Source organism: Trachurus trachurus, assembly GCF_905171665.1.
Source record: "Trachurus trachurus genome assembly, chromosome: 6".
Classification (NCBI taxonomy): Eukaryota; Metazoa; Chordata; class Actinopteri; order Carangiformes; family Carangidae; genus Trachurus; species Trachurus trachurus.
In genome coordinates this window covers 15,132,046-15,150,565 of record NC_139897.1, presented here as the reverse complement: position 1 = coordinate 15,150,565, position 18,520 = coordinate 15,132,046, and the positions used below count along the sequence as shown (strand labels likewise).

Below are 18,520 nucleotides of genomic sequence, written 5' to 3'. Positions count from 1 at the left end.
TCTTTCACTTTCTCTCATTGTAGGTTGTAATGTACATCACAATCAGTGAACTTTCTTAGCTTTTATGATTTTTATTGGATGATAATGTGAGGCCTTAATTTCATTATCCTTTTGATTGTCTGGCTAAGAACAAATGAAGAAAAAGAAAGACAAACATTTTTAAAAAGAATCTCATTTGGTTTAATAGCACTGTATGGAGTGATACACATTGTTGAAAACTGTTTGTAGCATTAAGTAAGAGCAGTAGAGAATTACTGAAGGAAAGCTTTAAATCTGTAATAGTATCAAGGGGGAAACAGGATATTATGGGTACATTTACTCAGTAAAGTAGCTTAAATGTTTTTAAAGGGAATTAGGGCAGAAATACAAACATAAATTTGAAGTAGCTGAGGTAAATGCTGCAGTGCTTCATAGCCCCCGGGGAGCCCACATTTTCATTTTTTGTTGGACATTAATGCGTTGACTTCATCCTCTGGCTGAAGACTGTGCCACTGGGCTATTGGCCGTCGGGGGTTTGCCAGCATGTCTGACCAGTGGCGTTGCTCAGTCCCAGTGCTGCTACTGCCCAGCAACACCTTCCCTATGGCGTCATTCTTCCCAATCTTATCATAGTCCAACACAGTCACTGCTACCTGCACCTTCTATAAATGAAAATAATGAAAGAAAAAATATGAATTCCTCATGAATGTTATTTGTATGGATATGTATGTGTGGAAAAACATGTGTACCTCTATCTGTTCACATGGCACTTCAAAGCTGAAAGACTCATTGTAGTAAGGGTTTAAGGTGTTCTTCTTTATCGTTGTTTTCTTTTTCTTGAGTCTTTTCCCGTTCTGCATTAAGTGGATCTTCACATAAGGGTCTAATAGAGAGAACAGGGAGGTTTCATGTCAGAGCAAGACAATCGCAGGTTGCAATTGAATCCAGATTTCTTTGCTGCTTGACTCACCTGATAATCCACCTACGTCCATTTTCTTCAGGTTTTTGGCCTCCAGAATCACCACTGTCAGCTTCCCTGCAGTAGGCACATACCTCAAGGACAAACATACGTCTCCAAGCCTCTCGCTCTGATGCAGCAAAAACAAGTGCATGTATTAGTATGCTGTTGTATGGACTTGTGATTAAATTGTAAAAAGTTTGGTTTAAAATCAAAAGTAGCTACAGTCTTCCTCAGACCAAAGAACAGTCTGTATTCTTGGCTTTTAATTGAAGTGTAAATATCAAATGGGAAAAAGTATTTAATTTCACTAGGAACAAGGAGCATCTGTAACCTTGTTCAGTAAAATAGAAAACACAAAGAAACACACCATGGGATAAAGTTAAACAAATAGTTTAAAAAAAAGTATATTTAACAACATTTTTGGGGAAAATAGTCATTTTCAGCTCCTCCTCCTCTCACAGTGTGCTCCCACCTCCTCCTTCTCTGCCTTCTGCAGGTCCTTCCACTCCTGCAGAGACTGGCTGAAGTCCACACTACTCATCGGTATCTTCACAGCTCCTATGGCGTCGTGCTTTGAGAAACGGTCGAAGTCATACACAGTCATCACCAGTGTCTTCCCGCCCATCTCGGTATACGGTACCTACACAACAGAACACGCATCAAAGACAGTAGTTTGAAACATATTTAATGTGTATCATGTACTTTACATTTTTATTCATCTTGGCATTTAAATTTACCTTAAATGTAAACGTCTCATTGAAGTTGGGTTCGAGGGTTTTCCTATGCACTTTGGTTTCAAACTTTTTCTTTTTATCCGGGAGCAGATAGAGTTTAACATAAGGGTCGGAACTGCCTCCCACATCCATGGCAGGAAGCTCTGCCGCCTGCAAGATGCCCACTACCAGCTAGAATTGGATAACACAGGAAAGAAAGGAGAATCTGGCTAATTGACAGTGGGAAGAAACATGTTAAAATGTGACATTTTAGAGTTGGCAGCCAGTGGGCAAAAATGTCAGAAGGGAATAGCTGTGCCCTACCCACCGTATTATCTGTGAAGTTGTAGTCTAATGTGAAATGTAGTCTTCCCAGCTTCTCCTCCTCCTTTGGCTCATTATCTGACAGCTCTGTTTCTTTGTTTCCTTCGTCTTTCAGCGGCTACACACACACACATGGAGACACACACACACCAAATTGCAGGTAAATATAACTTTGCAAGGAATCATGAATGAATCATGAATTTTACACCATCGGTGTGTTTAAATAGGACCTGTATCCTTGAAGATAGATACTTCAAGAAAACTAAACTTAGACATAAACCTACACAACAACATGGGCGAGGTGCAAAGCATCCATTAGTCTCAACACATGCTGACAGTTTTACAAGTCCATGGTGACCTAAACGCCCGCACTACACTGGAAGGACAATACATCTGCAGGGGGAGACTGTGTGTGTGTGTGTAGCCTACCTCGTAGCCTCCATCCATTTCAGTGTCAAAACCCCCCTTATTCGTCTCTTTTCCCTTTTTCTTGTCCTTGTCCTTGTCTTTGTCCTTGTCCTTGTCCTTCTTTTTTAAGCACTTCTTCCATACACACACAGCGCATGACAGCACAGCGCACAAACTCACGATGCAAAGGGCAGCAACAGCCCATGATGGCACTGCAAATCCACATAAAACACACACAAACATGACACATGATAAATTTGCATACATTATTACTAGCCACATGTCAGGCCTCTTCATACACAGTGCGAGTCGACTCTTCCTAGTTCAGCAACATGTTCCTGGATATAAGATACCCCCAGCAGCATCTTTTACTTTCAAAGGATAATTTGACATATAATCATTTTAGCTTTATGGGGTCAGTTACTGAATGTTTTAGAAAGCACAGATAATACTCTTTCTAAAATACACTCATGGAAAGAACAAAATATGTACACCTGAGATATCTGTAGTCTTACTTATTGAATTCTGTGCCATTTCAATCGTGTATCCTCAGTCCAGTATTTCCAACATGCTATTGTGGAGGATCATTACACTTTGGGTATCTTTTGGCATTGTATGAGTTGATGAGTTGCTATGTCATTCATGTTCTTTTAACAAAGGCTACAGCAGCCCTATTTCCCCACTTGTCACAAATTGCCACAGTCTAACTGTCTCACTTGCTCTACCAGAGGATTAAATCTACACTACTGTATGGTTCTTATTTCCCATATATGTATCAAGATTTTCAATGTAATGTCATAAACGTGTAGTCAGGTGCCTAACTCACTGTGGATGCTGTGGAGTTCACTCATGAACTTGTTGGGACTGTGGTCTCCAGATTGTTTTTGGCCTGGAGTGGATGTTGCATTTGGCAAGAGCGTTGGGATAGCTGGGGTGCCCAGTGGAGCCGGGGCAGCTTGATGGCTCCCAGTCATTATTTAATGATTGACAGAAGGTTCAGAATTAAACTGGCTGAGAAAGAAAACAAAAATGGTTCAGTCCAAAAATAAATCACATCATGTCGAATATATAGAACATCATGCTTCAATAGAACAGAAAGGGACACCTGTAAGCGCCCTCCAAATGCACAACAATCCAAACTTAGGTAATGGTATCTAAGCTAATTGCATAAACACACATTTACACTAGAGCAGAGTTTTCACCAATGCTATTGATTAAAACAATAATGAGTTTATAGACATGGTATGACCATCAGAGTCAAATGATGCGTTCTGTTTCTGCTGGCCTGGCACTAACACTTGAACACAGGATATGCAAACTGCTGTCTCTGCCAAACCTGCTGACATGGAGAGGAGAGGAAAAGGAGGAGAGGAAGGGGAGAAATCGAGTTGAGGTGTCATGCGTGGATCTCTGCTGTTCCACAGTGAGCTGCCAAAGGTGATAATCATAAGCCAAGGTCGTGCTCAGTGCAGGTCAATAAATTATATGAGAAAAAAACCCGTCAGCCAAGACGTCATTCTAAAGTGAAATAGTGTTTTGATATGTTATTTTCTATTCTGCAGACATCACAGGTATTGAGTGTCTGGGGCTGAATCAGCAGATGTGATCTCGCACCCAAGCTGGCAATGACCTAAACGCAGACAACTGTTACGTTTTTTTTTGTTGTTGTTGTTGTTATTTTTAGGCAACTTATATTTTCTGAAAAGAAAAGAAATAAAAACAGAATATATTGCAGAACTGATGGGACAAACAGAAAAATTCAAGGTACAGCCAAAGTGATGAGTAGTAATGTCAAAACAGGACACAAAAGACCACCAGGACTTATATGTCAGCTATCTGATATAGATTTAGTTATTATATGTTTTAACCAATATCTCTTATTCTGATGTGCTCTTCTGAAAGCATAACCAACTGCTCATGTAATGAATAATTCACAGCTTTTGTATTTTTAGGTATTAGTTCTCTTTTTTTCTTTCTTTTTGCTGCAGAGGTCATAACAAATGACTGAATGAATATTCACACCATATGGTTCCTTAGCTTCATTTGTTGATTCAAAAAAAATTTTTTTTATTTTATTTATTTTTTTTACACCTGATCTAATACATTTTCACCATCATGACAGTTTATAAAATGCAAACTTGTATCTCAAAAGGCATTATTAAGAAAAGAAGTCTTGTTTGTGGCTTGACATCGGAGGACCGTGTGATGTTTTAGAGAAGGCAAATAAAAAATCATTGAAACTGGATTGTAAATTTCCCTTGGATAGTCGGTGATGTACCGTAGTCTGTCTCAAGTAAACAGTAGAATCACCTAGACAGACTTGGTAAATAATATTTGTAATCTTTCTTTTTTTCTTTTTCTTTTTTCTTTTGCATCCACGATTTACAAACAGTACGCATTCATTTATCACACTCGAGAAATAAATCAAAGTTGATTTGATGAATGAAATAAAGTGGAAAAATAGGACCAGACACATACCTGTATTCAGTCGTCTCAGCAGCAGTGTTCAGACTCACAGGTACTCCTTTTCCTCTCAGAGGGAAGAGGAGGAGGAGGAGAAAAAAATTGCAGAGCCAGAGAGGTTGGAGGAAAACAGTGAGGTATGATACGTGTCAACGTATTGCCCTGTGCCTCTGTCTCACCAGTTCTTAGACATCAACAAGAGTGGAGCAGGTGTGTGTAAGCTGGACCAAGAGAGGGGGAAAGAGAGAGAGAGAGGGGGTAGGACAAGATAGAGTCGGGGTTGGGATAGGTGTGATTGCAGCTCAGGCATCTTGTGTAGTTTCCCTCTGTGTGTGGGGGTGTTATGTGTTCGGGCAAATGTGTGATTTTCTGTCTATTCAGGTCTCACAGGACCGCTGGTCCTTACTTCTGACGCCACACCTTCTGTGACCTCTGTCCCATCCCTACAGGTCACCCTCACCGGGCCACTGATGCATATTCATTAGTATAGTGACATGGCTTTTTAAAGGCTCGTTAGCATACTGAGAATTCAGCAATAGAGGACATTTACATTCAGAGTGGACAGCTCTGTGTGTGTGTGTGTGTGTGAGTGTCGGTACATCTGGCAGTGGCTGCAGAACTGTCTCATATTGTCTATGTATAGATGATGTTGCCTGATTTAGAAACTTAGGATGTGGTTTCTGCAGCAACAGAGAGATCAAGTTCCTGCCCCACCCCAATCACCTTGAGGTATCAGAGCTGCACAGAGCTACTGTACAAAAGAAGGGACACAGAGGGGGCGGGAGGACGGGCTGTCTGTGTTATTTAGAAATATAAACTCAGTGTGTAGTTATTTGCAGGGACAAACAATTTAGATTAGGCCTAGATTTAGATTATTACTCCCCATCTCCACATTGGAATCTTGAGCTGCCATGATGGAAATCAAAATGTTTGGCCTTTGCAATGCAGAGTCATATCTGTAAATTAAACTTTATTTATTGTTTTCGTTTTCAAGAAATACATGAAGTACATAGCCTTCATCATCACAACAGGGCAGTTTAGTCAGCAGCCATCACACAGACACCGATCACTCTCTCCCACCTCACTGGTAATGAGAAACTTTAATAGATGTGATCTTGAGTAACTTACATGCATAGTAACACAACAACCCTGAGTTAATTTGTAGTGTGTGACTTCCACATTGTTTCATGAGTAGGCCTACATACAGCACAAGTCCAGTCACATAATATGAATATATTTAATTCTCACATATAGACGTTATAAAAATGTTAAAAGGAAAAAAAACCATGTCCTTTAGTGTTGCCTTTAGGCTCATTAGGCCAACTCCATAAACAATGTGAAGCAATGTGGTTGGCTTCAACGATAACAAGCTCCACACGCTAGGTGGCGATAGAAGAAAGTAGATGTCAACAGCACAGCACCACAGAGGAAGCCTCGTCTCTAGGATACAGCGGAAAGCGTCCTGTCTGACTGATGGTAAGCTCTTCTTTACACACACTGTATTCTTTACAAATATGTTTTGCTTGATTAAAAGCGTTGGATAGAAAAGGGAGCTGGTTGTCTCTTTGTTTTCGTGACTGCACGTTTATGTCAGTTCTAAGATTTCTCCCATATCAACCTCATTTTAACTGTTGCTAACGAGGAGAGCGTGTTGCTAGCCACCTAGCTAGCACAACAGACGGCATCTAACGTTACGTAGCTAGCGGTAGCAGCAGGCTAATCAGGAGCTAGTTCGTCAAGTTGGTACTGTAACATGTTACACGTCGATAGTCACAAGTTTGTCTCAGCGGACAGGACTTGTAGAAACGGACGGCGACGTCCCTGCAGTGGTGTACGGTTTGCCAATGGACTCTGTAAAAAAAAAAAAGTGCACTCAGAACATCTACAGGTGTAACGTTAGTTAGGTGTGTTGTTTTTCTATCTAAATCTATCGACCAGATAGTAGCAACCAAGTGATAACAGGCGCCCTACTGGTCAACAAAGATCCATAAGCAGCTTCTGTAAAACAAAAAAAATGAAGGACTGTGGACCACATACCGCAAAAGTCTGTACAGATTTGTTAACCATATATTCAATAAGGAAATACATAATATAAACGGTGTCTGCCATTTGTATACTGTTCCAATATATTGTAGAAGCCTATTATGAAAATTATTTGTCATTGGTTAGGACAATAAATAGCTTTTACTGTGCAAAGTGTACCTATTTTGAGTAATGCATAATGGTTGTATTGCATGATGATTACAGTTGTAGTTAATTCATCACATGAACATTGAGCTAATAACATTTGAAGTTTGGTTGCCTTTCACATATTGAACCAAAATGCTTTATTTGGACAAGTCTCTGAATCCAAGCAGGGATTGATAAGACTTTGTGACTACTAGTTTAAGTAATACATATAATAATAATAATAATAATAATAATAATAATAATAATAATAATAAGCAAATGATGACATAATATATTTTTTCAATTCACAGTTTGTCCGTTTTAAGGCAGCTTGTGTGCCCTCCAGAGTTTGGGGATGTTGCCAGTGGAGCATTTTCACCTCAAACATGTCCTGCAGACAGTATGTGCTCTGGAGGCGGTCATCCTCCGCAGTTTTGGTCCCGAGGGAGGGCAGGTGCTGTTCACCAGAGATACAGGACAGGCCATGTTGAGCCGCAGTGGAAAACGCATTCTCACAGCGCTGCAACTTCAGCATCCACTGGCTAGGTAACATATGCTGATTAACTGTTTCACTATTATTGTTGCTATCGAGTGTAATTTGTCTTTGTATTGTTTGTTGTTACATTTATGTGTCTTATATTTTAGGATGGTCGTGGAGTGTGTTTGGAAGCACAGCACGGTGACGGGTGATGGATCTAAGACCTTTATCCTACTGCTGGCGTCATTGCTACGGATGATTCATACAATGGCCTGCAAAGAGCCTAATATGTCTCACACTTATAACTCCAGGGAAGCAGCTGAAGCCGCCACTGCCAGGCGCTTGGCTGACAAACTGTTTGCATTCGCATTGGAGGAAATGGGTGATCTCATTGCCATAGGAGTGGTCCCTTATGGGTTCTGTGTGTTGTGGGAGGATATCGCGACAGAAACGCAATCACTTACTCATACAAACAATCCCGGAGTTCAAAAGCTTCTAGCTTCATTCTTTCAAACTCGTCTTGGTCATACTCACTGTGACTGCATCAGCAACCTCACCTGTGAAATGCTCAGGCATTTAAAATATGTAGATGGCCAACCTTCGTCAGCACTTCAGTTTGTAAATGACAACTTCCCTGCACTGCATACACCTGTATCAGGCTTTACTATTAGCTGTTCACGTTTGATTGAGGGGCAAGTTATTCACAGGGACTTTGCCACACCCTGCCCTCGGACTGACCACCATCCAGTTAAAGCTGTTGTTTTAACCATGTGCCTGCAGCCGCAGCTGCTCAGTGCAGGAGAAGTGCTTCAGGTGGGCTGTGGAGGTCAGATGATGGAAGAGAATTCAAGGAAGGAGAAAAGTATTGTGGAACTCAGTATGTGGTCAGAAAGGTCACTAGAGTGTGTTTTTGCAAACCTGCAGAGTTTGGGTGTCACCGTGCTTCTGTCTGCAGTCAAACAGTCTGTTGCTGTCTTGGCTTTAGCTGCACAGGCACAGATGTGTGTTGTGGAGTGCATCAGTGAAGATGAGCTATCTCTCTTTGCCCAGCTAAGTGGGACAACGCCTGTTTCAGACTGCTGGATGATAGAATCAGTCAGTGTTGCTACCCTGACTTTTTGCCGTCCAATACTACTGGGAGTCCACAGGTTTGTTGACATCTTGTTCTTGCTTAATTGTATACAAAGAGTCACAAAGATACATGCAGTCAAATTAATATGCATTCACACATGTTTTCCACATTCATTCATATATTGTTTAATTCATGACAAACTAAAAAATTTTCTCTTCCACAGATATGTCCACGTGGCGTTCCATGATTTAGAGGAAAGGATCATGGTCAAACCCACTAGTCTGGTCATTTGTGCCCCGGGTGAAGGGCAAACAGACCAGTATGCCTGTGCGTTTCAAGATGCCATCCGCATGCTACTTACGACTTGCAAACCCATTGGAATAACTGCAACACCAAAGAGGACCTCGCAGTCACTGAGAAGTGAGAAATCTTTTCATCCAGATGATCCCTATAATAGAATCACTAACAACTCCTCCAATTCATCTCCCGTCCAGCAGAGTGTGCTGCTTCCAGGCTGTATTATACCTGCTGGTGGCACGTTCGAGTTTCTCTTAAACCATGCCCTGTTAAACTATGGCTACCGTTCCTCAGTTTCTGATAACACAGACATTCCTGCTGTTAACGAGATTTTATCAAATGCTTTACTGAGTGTCCCCCGACAGATTTACTCCCACAATCCGCGACATTTCCTGCAGACTCAATCCAGGGTCCTGAGTATTATTCCAAATCATTCCCACATTTTTAGCCTCCCATACAAACAAAAACACAGTGTAAGCCTCACACAGAGTCATGGTACGAGTAAATGTCCTCTAGGGGATAGTAAACCAAGGTTGCATTGTTGCAGAATGGCTAACATTATATCAAAAGATTTGATGTTGGACTTGGGCCTTGAGTCTGTCTCCTGCAAATATGAGCTGCTTCTGGGTGTCCTGCAGTGTGTCACAAGTCTTCTCCGGGTGGACATGATGCTGTGTACACACACTGCCTTGCACACACAATCACACAGACTACAAAACATTTCCTGGGAGGGCACAGAGGATGAGGCTGAGGACTGAGATTGTATTGTGTTCAATAAACATTTTCTTTCTCTTCATAGTTTCTCAGGTATCAAAAGCGGGAAGAAATAAGATGCACTTTATCGCAGACTGTTACAGACATTTTTCTATGGTCATAGCATTTTGTATTTGTCTCCCCTGCAAAATATTTATAATCCATTTGTTTGTAATGCAAGTCCTCTGCACTCCTACAGAGGTAGTAGATTACATTCCATGGCAGAACTGTTGTGTGGTGCTGTTTATAGGCCAATAGAAATTGAAGGTGGTATTGTGCCATTCGGTCATAAGGCTAGACCAGTAGTGTTAATCTTTATTTAGTACAGCGTGTGCAGTTTTTATCTAATAATTTGTGTTCATTTTAAGCAAATAGAGCGAGTAAGTGTTAATACTGTCCTTATTTCAGTTTTCCTGCCCTCTTCCTTTGGCCAGTAAACATCTTATGCGAGTGGCATAAACACTGAGCAACTTGGACGTATAACCTTGCAATTATACACTAATACACCCTTCTTTTTATAATCAACGTTATCTCTATAATGGGGGTGGGGTATTTGAACAGCAACAGAACGCTGTCAACAGCCAAATCAAAGTGCACTTCCTTGTTCTGTAATCAGTGGAACGCTAAGTCTGTTCTCACCTCTTTTGGGGGAAATGGTGAGTCAGACATTAACTCAACTCACTACATTAAGTTTACTGTTTACTGTAATTACTGTGTAAACCTATTTTGAACACAAATTTTTCCACAAATTAATTGTGATTGTTGGAGCTCGTGGCATTGTCTCTGTGTCTCACCATGAGTCACACTTGATAGTTGCTGGATGAGTCACACTTGATGGATGTAAATATCAAAGAGGGGGAAGTTGGGGAAGTATTCAGAATGTTTTTTTTTTCCCACTGTGCACTCAAAAAAGAACCAAAATATAGTTTTCAGTGTTATGAAGGCACCTAACCCTTGCTTGACCCTAATGTCCTGCACAGCTTAATCTACCACACCAGAGCCAGTTTGGTACTAGTAGTGATGATTTTACTATGTGATGACCTGCCAAATAAAACTGTTGATTTGACTGAAGGACTGTGTGTACTTTTGTGGGTATGTGATGATGTGTACATAATAGTGAATAGAAATAGTCCTCAGAGTCATCTTAGTACAGTTTGATTTATTTGGATCTCATTAATTTTTTGTCTCTGTGAAACATAGTGCATATGGTACAAATCAACTGAGTCTCTGTAAAATGAAAATGAAATTATAAAATATATTATCAAACCACACATACAATTTAACCATCTAAGATTATAAATGTTTTGCAAATAAAAAAAAAAAAAAAACACATTTACAATATGTGACAAAAAATTAAAGGCGTTTTAAACAAGGGCAATTTAGGTGATGGGCAGGGAAAGGAAAACAATAAACAAAATGTTATTGTTCTAATGGAACTGAAATGCTACTCTAATACCCGAGCTGGGAAAAGCACAGTCACCGCAGTTCACAGCTCAGCTGGCTACTAGTCACCATAGTTTGTGTTGTAAGAAAGAGCAATTGTGGAATTTCATTGGTTACTGCTGTATTGTGCTGATGTGGTGGTCGTTTTTTTTATGACCCTGGACCATGATTCCTCTTGCCAGCAAGTGACCCCGAGTTGTAGCAATAGAAATGTGATACCATTATACAATAATATGATCCTTTGTTTCGATAATTAGTTGTTCACAAACACTAATTTCAATCAAATGACCACGAATTACACATTTCTGCACTACATTACCACTGAAGGACAGATGACACCCATTCTATAGTTGGGCCAATAATCAAATCGCATCTATCTAGTCCAGAAAGGTGGGCCTTAGTGTCAACAGTACAGTTAGAACTGACGAATAATGCAACGATCAGAAATATCTGCACCCAGCCTTGTTTCGGTCATCCTCCTTAATCAAGCAGTGTTTCTATTGGCAGTGGAGAATCTGTGACTCGAGGAATGACATCATGCAACATTAACAAGGACTGTGAGGTGTGATTGAAGGTGTCACACCACCTCCCGCGATTTCCTGATAGCGCAGCACAGGAGCATGCTAAAGATCATCCCAAACATCTGCAAGAGAGAGGAAAATGATTAGTACTAGTGTCTGTATCCGCTCACATTTGGGCTGTGTTCATCCTCAAAAGCAGAAGACAGTGAAATTTGAGAAATTATAGAATCGTAAATCACACACTTACCATAACGACCCCTATTGCGATCCCCACCCCTCCTATGATGTGCAGTTTGGAGTCAAATACCTCATCAATGGCGTCAGGACAGCTCTGCAACAGACATGATTCTTTTCAGCTTTCTCTATAAACCTATGCTATATGTGCTGTGGTGCATATGACAGCCTGAGAGCATACAGACTCCAGTAAACCATTGTTGCCATAGTAACAGCAAGAGGCTCAGGAAATTAGGCTGCAAAGGGAAGACGGATGGACTCATGACACATGTCAGACCATCATTATGTATTTGACATACAGTAATTGCCACAACTCTCACAGAAGTTATGGATGTCTGATATCTCAGATCAATGGCCCATCTCCCATTTTTTAATAGTTTTTATTTCTGACTGTCTTTTGACTGAAGTATCTGCCTGTGTTGACAGGTACTGCAGTAATATGTGTACACATTCAGTGTGGTTGTACCTTGGTAATGAGTTCCTCAAGTGGCTCTCCTCTAGGACAAGTGTCTCTGGCATTATCAGCAACAGTACCAGTTGGACCACAGCAGTTCAGCTATAAACATACAACGTTATACATTTAGAGAACAAGACAAGTTGCTGAAGGAAAACACATCTCTCCCACTACAAGTGTTCCTTGTAAAGGAATAGTTACTGTAGTTGTGGTTCAGATTTTAGTTTCCACTGTTTTGCAGTCACAGTGAGGTTGCCTGGCAAACAGTGCGATGCACAGACATACTGAGTGTGTGTGGTCTGCAGCTAAACGGTTCACCAAGAACTGTTGTGACTACCCCAAAAACAACAATTTAACTGTTTGTGCACATATCTCTAGCTATCTCAATCTATGACTGACCACCTTAAATCTTGAAGTTGAACTCCTCTATTCACACCCAAATCTTAGAGTGGTATCAGTTGTCTCAGATCATTTCCAATAGGTGTTTTCCTCACCTTGTAGTCATAAACATTAAGAATATCTTTTGAAGTCTTGCAAAAGTTCCCACAGGAATGCATTGAATTTTCTTGAAAATGTTGTGTGTGCCAAACTCATAAGGGAAGATCTGAGTGAAGTCAAAGTAGTAGTCTAAAGCCTAGATTGAAATGAAGCAGAAATAGCTTACACTCGTTTGAATCGCCCTCAGTGTTTCCCTAAGCCGCTCATCTGCTGTTGTCAAGTAATTCTTGTAGGTCTGCATGTAAAACGCTGTGATGTCATTCACCACCTGTAACACAGCAGGAAGCAAGAATTATGCATTATTGCATGTGCATTGCTTAAGCAGTACATTTTTAGGTATATCACACATCTGCACTTGTCATTCAGTGGTTTACTTTGTGTTTTACTTTCATTTTTTTCTACCTGGTGCTATTGCTGTTTGTTTAAATAATGGTACTACTTTATTGATGCAAAGTGCTTTTAGCTTTGTTGAAAATTGTTGTACAAATAAAATTATCAGTGGAACATAATTATAAATTTGGATGTTACCTTGCTTTGGTTGGAAAACCCCCAGATTCCAGCTGCGACCTCGATTGCAAATATGATAAGCAGGAAGAAGAAGAACTGTGCAGAGGAAAAGAAACATTAAACTCAGCTCATTGTGTGAATGTGTGACTCTGGTTGTGCTTGTGCGCATGCTTGTCCTTTGCTTGCATGTGTGAACACATAAGGTCATTTGAGTGTAGCTGAACCCAATTTACATAGGCTCCTCCCCCTGAGAGATTTAGTGCAAGAAGATTAGGGCCAGACTGGGTTGAGAGGGAGGGAGGGAGGGAAAGAGGGAGTACGGAGATTCTTCTCTTGCCTTGACACTATTCACTAAACAACGATGAAGGCGCACATCTCGTATATCTTGAGTGTGTCCAAGGTGGTCAGTCTACAGCCCACACTTGCTTAAGTGGAATAACTAGTCCAAGTGCTGCTGAGAGAGATTACTACAAAAAATGACTTAGAAAAAGAAACTGGAACTTTAAGAATTTAGGTAAAATTATATTTTTGCTTTAAAAACTAGCTGTAAATCAATAGAAATTAATTTCATGTTGAATAAAAAGTTGTACAAACCAGGCCCAGCATACAGGGGGACTCCTGGATAGCCCCACAACATCCCAGAAAACCCACCACCATCATCAGGGCTCCAGCTGCTATCAGGATGTATACACCTGCACACACACAATATACAGATACTTGTATCAGACATATAATATTATAGAGCTTGTTTAAATTTTGATTCATTGTTAATAGACAACGATCCTGTTGAAGGACAGAGAATGTCTTACCTGTGTAAAACACATACGGAGACTCTGGTCCTTCAAAAAGACCTTTGGTTTTGGGATCCAGTCTTAGCCATAGGCCTAATGCAAAGACAGCAGTGCCTGCAAGCTGAAACAGACAAACAAAAAACACATCTCAAATTTTTTTTTTAGACTGGAGTAATACAGCATATCCCCTTTCCCTTGGTCAAATTTTTTTTTTACGGTTATTTTATTGTTGTTGGAATGAATAACTTATGGCTGCTTTCAAACTTCATTTCAACACAACATTGGCATTCGCCATCTGGAATCCTTCATCAAGGCTCATCTTCACAGTTTTTTTGTTGTTTTTTTGCTGACTTTCCAGTCCAGTAAGAGGTTTCTGAAATCCTCATGTCCAAATCTTTACCAACAGATGTCTCCAATCACCTCTGATGTGTCTAACCACCCAAGACTCTTACATCCACAGCGATTTCTATTGTTCTGCTTGACCTCAAAATAATAAACATTAGTGTCTAATATCTACATCACAATTCATTCTCTTTGTGTCATTAGCTCTCTGATAAGCCCACCGCAAATTACACTCAGCTTTTTCACTTGATTCAGATAAGATTGGAGGAACACATTGCAGAGAGACAGAAAACTGCTAGCCAATATGTGCTTCATACTGCTGTTGTTTCACATACACAGATGGTGCAGATGATATGATGCAATGTGTGAATATGTACATGTCAGTTGATCAGTTCTTCTGCAACTGCAATGAGTCGCAAGACCAGTTTCACAATCAGAGACAGATGGAAAAAAAGGAACCAGTTTCTCTTCTTTTGTAGTTTAACACTATTCTCTCATTTATCAACATGTATTTGATATTACAGTAACACAGAGTTGATTGTCTATTCATGAACAGATAGCGGTATGTATGTTATGAGTTTATGGTATTCTCCATTAAATTCTGTACTTAACACTATAAACCTCCATGCATGCTTCCCTGTAATACGCGTACACAAGCACTAACTGATAAGCCTTGTCAGGGTAAACAGGTCAGTAAATTTTTAACTATGAGAGCCTCTTTTTTTAAAAGTACGTATGTGTGTCCTTTCTTACTATGTCTGTTTTCAGTTGTGTAATTTTTTTTTTTTAGCAAAATGGCACACCAGAGAAAACCTGGAACATGCTAGTCGAGGAAGCTTTCCTACCTCTCACTGTTTCCTCTTTCTTTCTCTCTCTCTCTTTCTCCCCTCTCACACACACTACACAATACAACACAACAGCAAGTGCAGCTCACTTACCCAAAAGATCAAGTTGAACATAAACATGAGATATTTCACACACTTGATTCCCCCTGCAACACCCATTCTGATCGAATCTACACACAGAACTGCTAAGAGTGTTTAATAACTAACTACCTTTGTGGAGGAAGTAAAAGCGTAACCGTGTCAGTTACAATAAAAACAAATGAGTAGGCGGAGTGAGAATGGCTCTCAGTGCCACACCCTCAAACAGTCATTTAATTACAGCACAGGTATAGGGAGTGGCTAGAGTGGTAATCTTACCTGAGAAATTGACTTTCATCCTGTGTCCCTGTGCCATGTTCATACATGTACAATATGCATGTATATAACTAGGCAACTTAACTTAGGCATGAAGCGTTTTATGATTTTAGGGTTAGCCTACAGCAGCACAGATCAGGCTCTGTTCAGGCACGTTGACACAAAACATTTCCCAAGAAACCTGCTTAGCAGCATATTAACTGTTCTGCCACCTGAACTGTATCTTACTACAGCCACAAAATAAGATGCTCTCAAATATGGTTTCCTCACATTCCTTCTCCCAGAGGCCATTATTATTGAAAGCAAGGTTTCTGTGCAAGGTCAGGCTCCTGACAAAACGCTGGACATTGACACTCTTGTTGTGTCCAGACTGAGCTGTAATTAGATATTTGTGTCATGTGATTTGTGTCTGCATGAACAGACTAGAGTGCGTCACAATTTGCTTCCTGTTTGATCTAATTCAAGAGTGGAAGAGTGGGGTTTCTAGCAGGCTTTCTTATATATTTTACTACAAACTGTTGAGGATTTATTGTATGTCTTAAAGTCTTGTTTTTCATGATAAACTTGAATCTTTGCATATTTTAGGCTTTTGAATATCCAAAATGGATAGTTCTCAGGATCACTGTTTTCCCATGCACACAGACTGTGGGAAACCCCTCTCTGCCTTGTAATGAATGGCTCTCCTTGGTTTTATTTATAGCTGCACAAATTAGAAATGTTCATAAAAGGGCAAAACATCCAAATGAAACCACATATAGGCTCCAGATCACAAACAAACAGACACACCCTGTAGGCTTTGTAGGATACAAATAGCCTATATGGGATATCCTGGATTCATTCACACACACACACACACACACACACACACACACACACACACACACACACACACACGCTACATACACAGGCAGGCTCCCTGACATGCGCAACTCTTCACGTCACGTGATCCAGCTGAAATCTTTATTATTATATCAGTCACATTCTCACCACCACAATGAAGCACCCCCCACCCCCTTCCCTCCCCCTCCCCTTTCACCCATTGCAATTATTAAAATGCCGTGCGCGCAAACTTCAGAGTGTAGTCTGTTGCGATGGAACTGGGTCACTTGGCCACCGGGGATTATTCTTTCCACCCCGCTCGGTCTCCACAAGCTTTCGGGGGCACTTTGTTTAGTGGTGGCCCGAGCCAAGAAATCATTCGAGGGGGCACCTTGGAATAAACTCTGATAAGTGGCACCAGGCTAGATCCGGCAGAGTGCTCGCCTCCATTCTCTATGTGGGACACCGCATAATTAAATCCACTACTATAGCTATAGTAACCTGCTCAGACACGGATGCGCATGCACGCGAAGCCCACGCGCGTAAAAACACAAGACAGGGTGTACTTTTTTTTTTTCCTCGCTTCAAACTCACCCAGAACACCAGGTTGAAGGCAAACATCAGGTATTTGATGCACATCTCTCCCCCCGACAGCGCAGCCATGGCGGTGCTCGAGCTGTGGATCACACTCGTGCTGGCACTATCACCAGTCCACACCGACGGTAGAATAGCGGAGAAGACCTTCTAAATAACAGTCAGTATGTAGAATGAGGTTATTTGCCGTCGCGCCGCCGGCACCGATATGCGCGTCGTGCTGTGCGCGCCTGTAGTGGTCCGCCCCCACAGACAACGGTGCAAATGCAAAGCCTCCTGCAAATCGTTCTTTCTCTCTCTCTTTTTCTCGTTTTATTCTTTTTCGTGTCCATTTTATTTATTTCTCTAATATAGCCTAGCCTACCTCTAAGTTTTTTTGTTTGTTTGTTTTTTCCCCAAAACCAGTCCTATTTTTCTTTGTGGCATTTTCATACTACAGCCATCACCAATCCCCCTCTTATCGCCATAAAAGGGCAAACATATTGTGGGAATTCACAAGTTATATTGCACGTAGCCTTTATCTATGTCTAAATGTCTTCTGGCAGCACTGTCCCATTATGATGTGATTATGTCAGCTACTTATTTCTTTTTTTTCTTCTTCATATTAGTTTATAGTCTGTACAAGAGATGTCGTAACCAATGTGACCTATAGTTTACATTCAGCCCTTGTATTTCCTGCTCTACGATGGCACAACAATGCACTGCCTGCAGCCTGCTGTGAGCTATGTGGTTGCAAGTTTCTGCAGAACATGCACAGTGCGATGACGTAATTCTCCGGGAATAAGAAAAGCGCGTTCATGGACTGAATATACTGTACATGAATGAACACGGTGCACGAGCATGTCCTGGCCAGCAGCGTTTCCCCGACAGTACACACTGGCAGTTCATAGTATAGGGCTACATATATATTTTATTTAGATTATTGAGCACCAACAAGGCATCCATTATAAAGGGCTTATTTAGACTGTAAAAAAATGCTTTAGTCATTAAATTATTTACTGCCATTAAATACACCAACTATAAACCATGTAGCTATTCAATTTAATATTTGATAACTTATTGCCTGGAAAAAGGCTGCAAATCGAGACACAAATCATTCTATTAACCCAACATTTATCACAGACTTGATAGATTATTGTGAAAATTTATATATTTTATAAAATCTACTTCTAAATGGCTTCTTCTTTTTCTTGATTACTTATCACCAATTAAAAAACCCACTTTATCAATTGATTTGTCACATTTTAAAGAGGAACTATGCAGGATTTGTAGCTTAACTATGCTACATTTTTACCTTAGCTTTGGAGTAATTGTGATGGTTTAATAAATGGCTTAACTTGTTACCAGGGAGAATGGAGGCTCTCTGCTTTTCACGTGCATGTCACTTATTGCATCTCTTGGCTGAAAACCAACCTTGCAAGATCAGTGCCGCCGCCCCAATGTCCTAGCTCTCGTCTACACATAAACGTGCCCTGTAACCCGTAATCTCTTGTTTATGACA

General features: G+C 40.6%; 3 protein-coding genes across 4 annotated transcripts; 1 reads left to right on the top strand and 2 right to left on the bottom strand.

Annotated features, from left to right (window-relative positions):
• Nucleotides 1-434: 434 nt before the first annotated feature.
• syt1b (synaptotagmin Ib) lies at nucleotides 435-3,359 on the bottom strand (the record flags this gene model as incomplete). Its single annotated transcript, XM_083974488.1, has 8 exons — nucleotides 435-641; nucleotides 729-862; nucleotides 950-1,067; nucleotides 1,413-1,580; nucleotides 1,678-1,845; nucleotides 1,982-2,095; nucleotides 2,407-2,597; nucleotides 3,212-3,359. 8 exons carry the CDS (start codon nucleotides 3,357-3,359, stop codon nucleotides 435-437), a joined length of 1,248 nt encoding a protein of 415 aa, XP_083830614.1.
• A 2,948-nt stretch (nucleotides 3,360-6,307) lies between these two features.
• Nucleotides 6,308-9,622, top strand: bbs10 (Bardet-Biedl syndrome 10; the record flags this gene model as incomplete). The annotated part of the gene is made up of 4 exons (XM_083973180.1): nucleotides 6,308-6,324; nucleotides 7,329-7,563; nucleotides 7,663-8,643; nucleotides 8,791-9,622. Exons 2-4 carry the CDS (start codon nucleotides 7,373-7,375, stop codon nucleotides 9,620-9,622), a joined length of 2,004 nt encoding a protein of 667 aa, XP_083829306.1. The 5' UTR covers nucleotides 6,308-6,324; nucleotides 7,329-7,372.
• Nucleotides 9,623-10,775: 1,153 nt separating this feature from the next.
• On the bottom strand, nucleotides 10,776-17,213 carry cd9a (CD9 molecule a). 2 transcript variants are annotated; one of them, XM_083973028.1, is made up of 8 exons: nucleotides 17,020-17,213; nucleotides 14,084-14,186; nucleotides 13,869-13,966; nucleotides 13,296-13,370; nucleotides 12,934-13,035; nucleotides 12,282-12,371; nucleotides 11,829-11,912; nucleotides 10,776-11,703 (listed from the first exon to the last, which is right to left on the bottom strand). In XM_083973028.1, the coding sequence occupies exons 1-8, from the start codon at nucleotides 17,086-17,088 to the stop codon at nucleotides 11,638-11,640; spliced, it is 687 nt and encodes a 228-aa protein (XP_083829154.1). In that variant the 5' UTR covers nucleotides 17,089-17,213; the 3' UTR covers nucleotides 10,776-11,637. The 2 variants fall into 2 exon arrangements, with proteins under 2 accessions (XP_083829154.1, XP_083829155.1); XM_083973029.1 differs by lacking the exon at nucleotides 17,020-17,213 and adding an exon at nucleotides 15,346-15,495.
• Nucleotides 17,214-18,520: the final 1,307 nt, after the last annotated feature.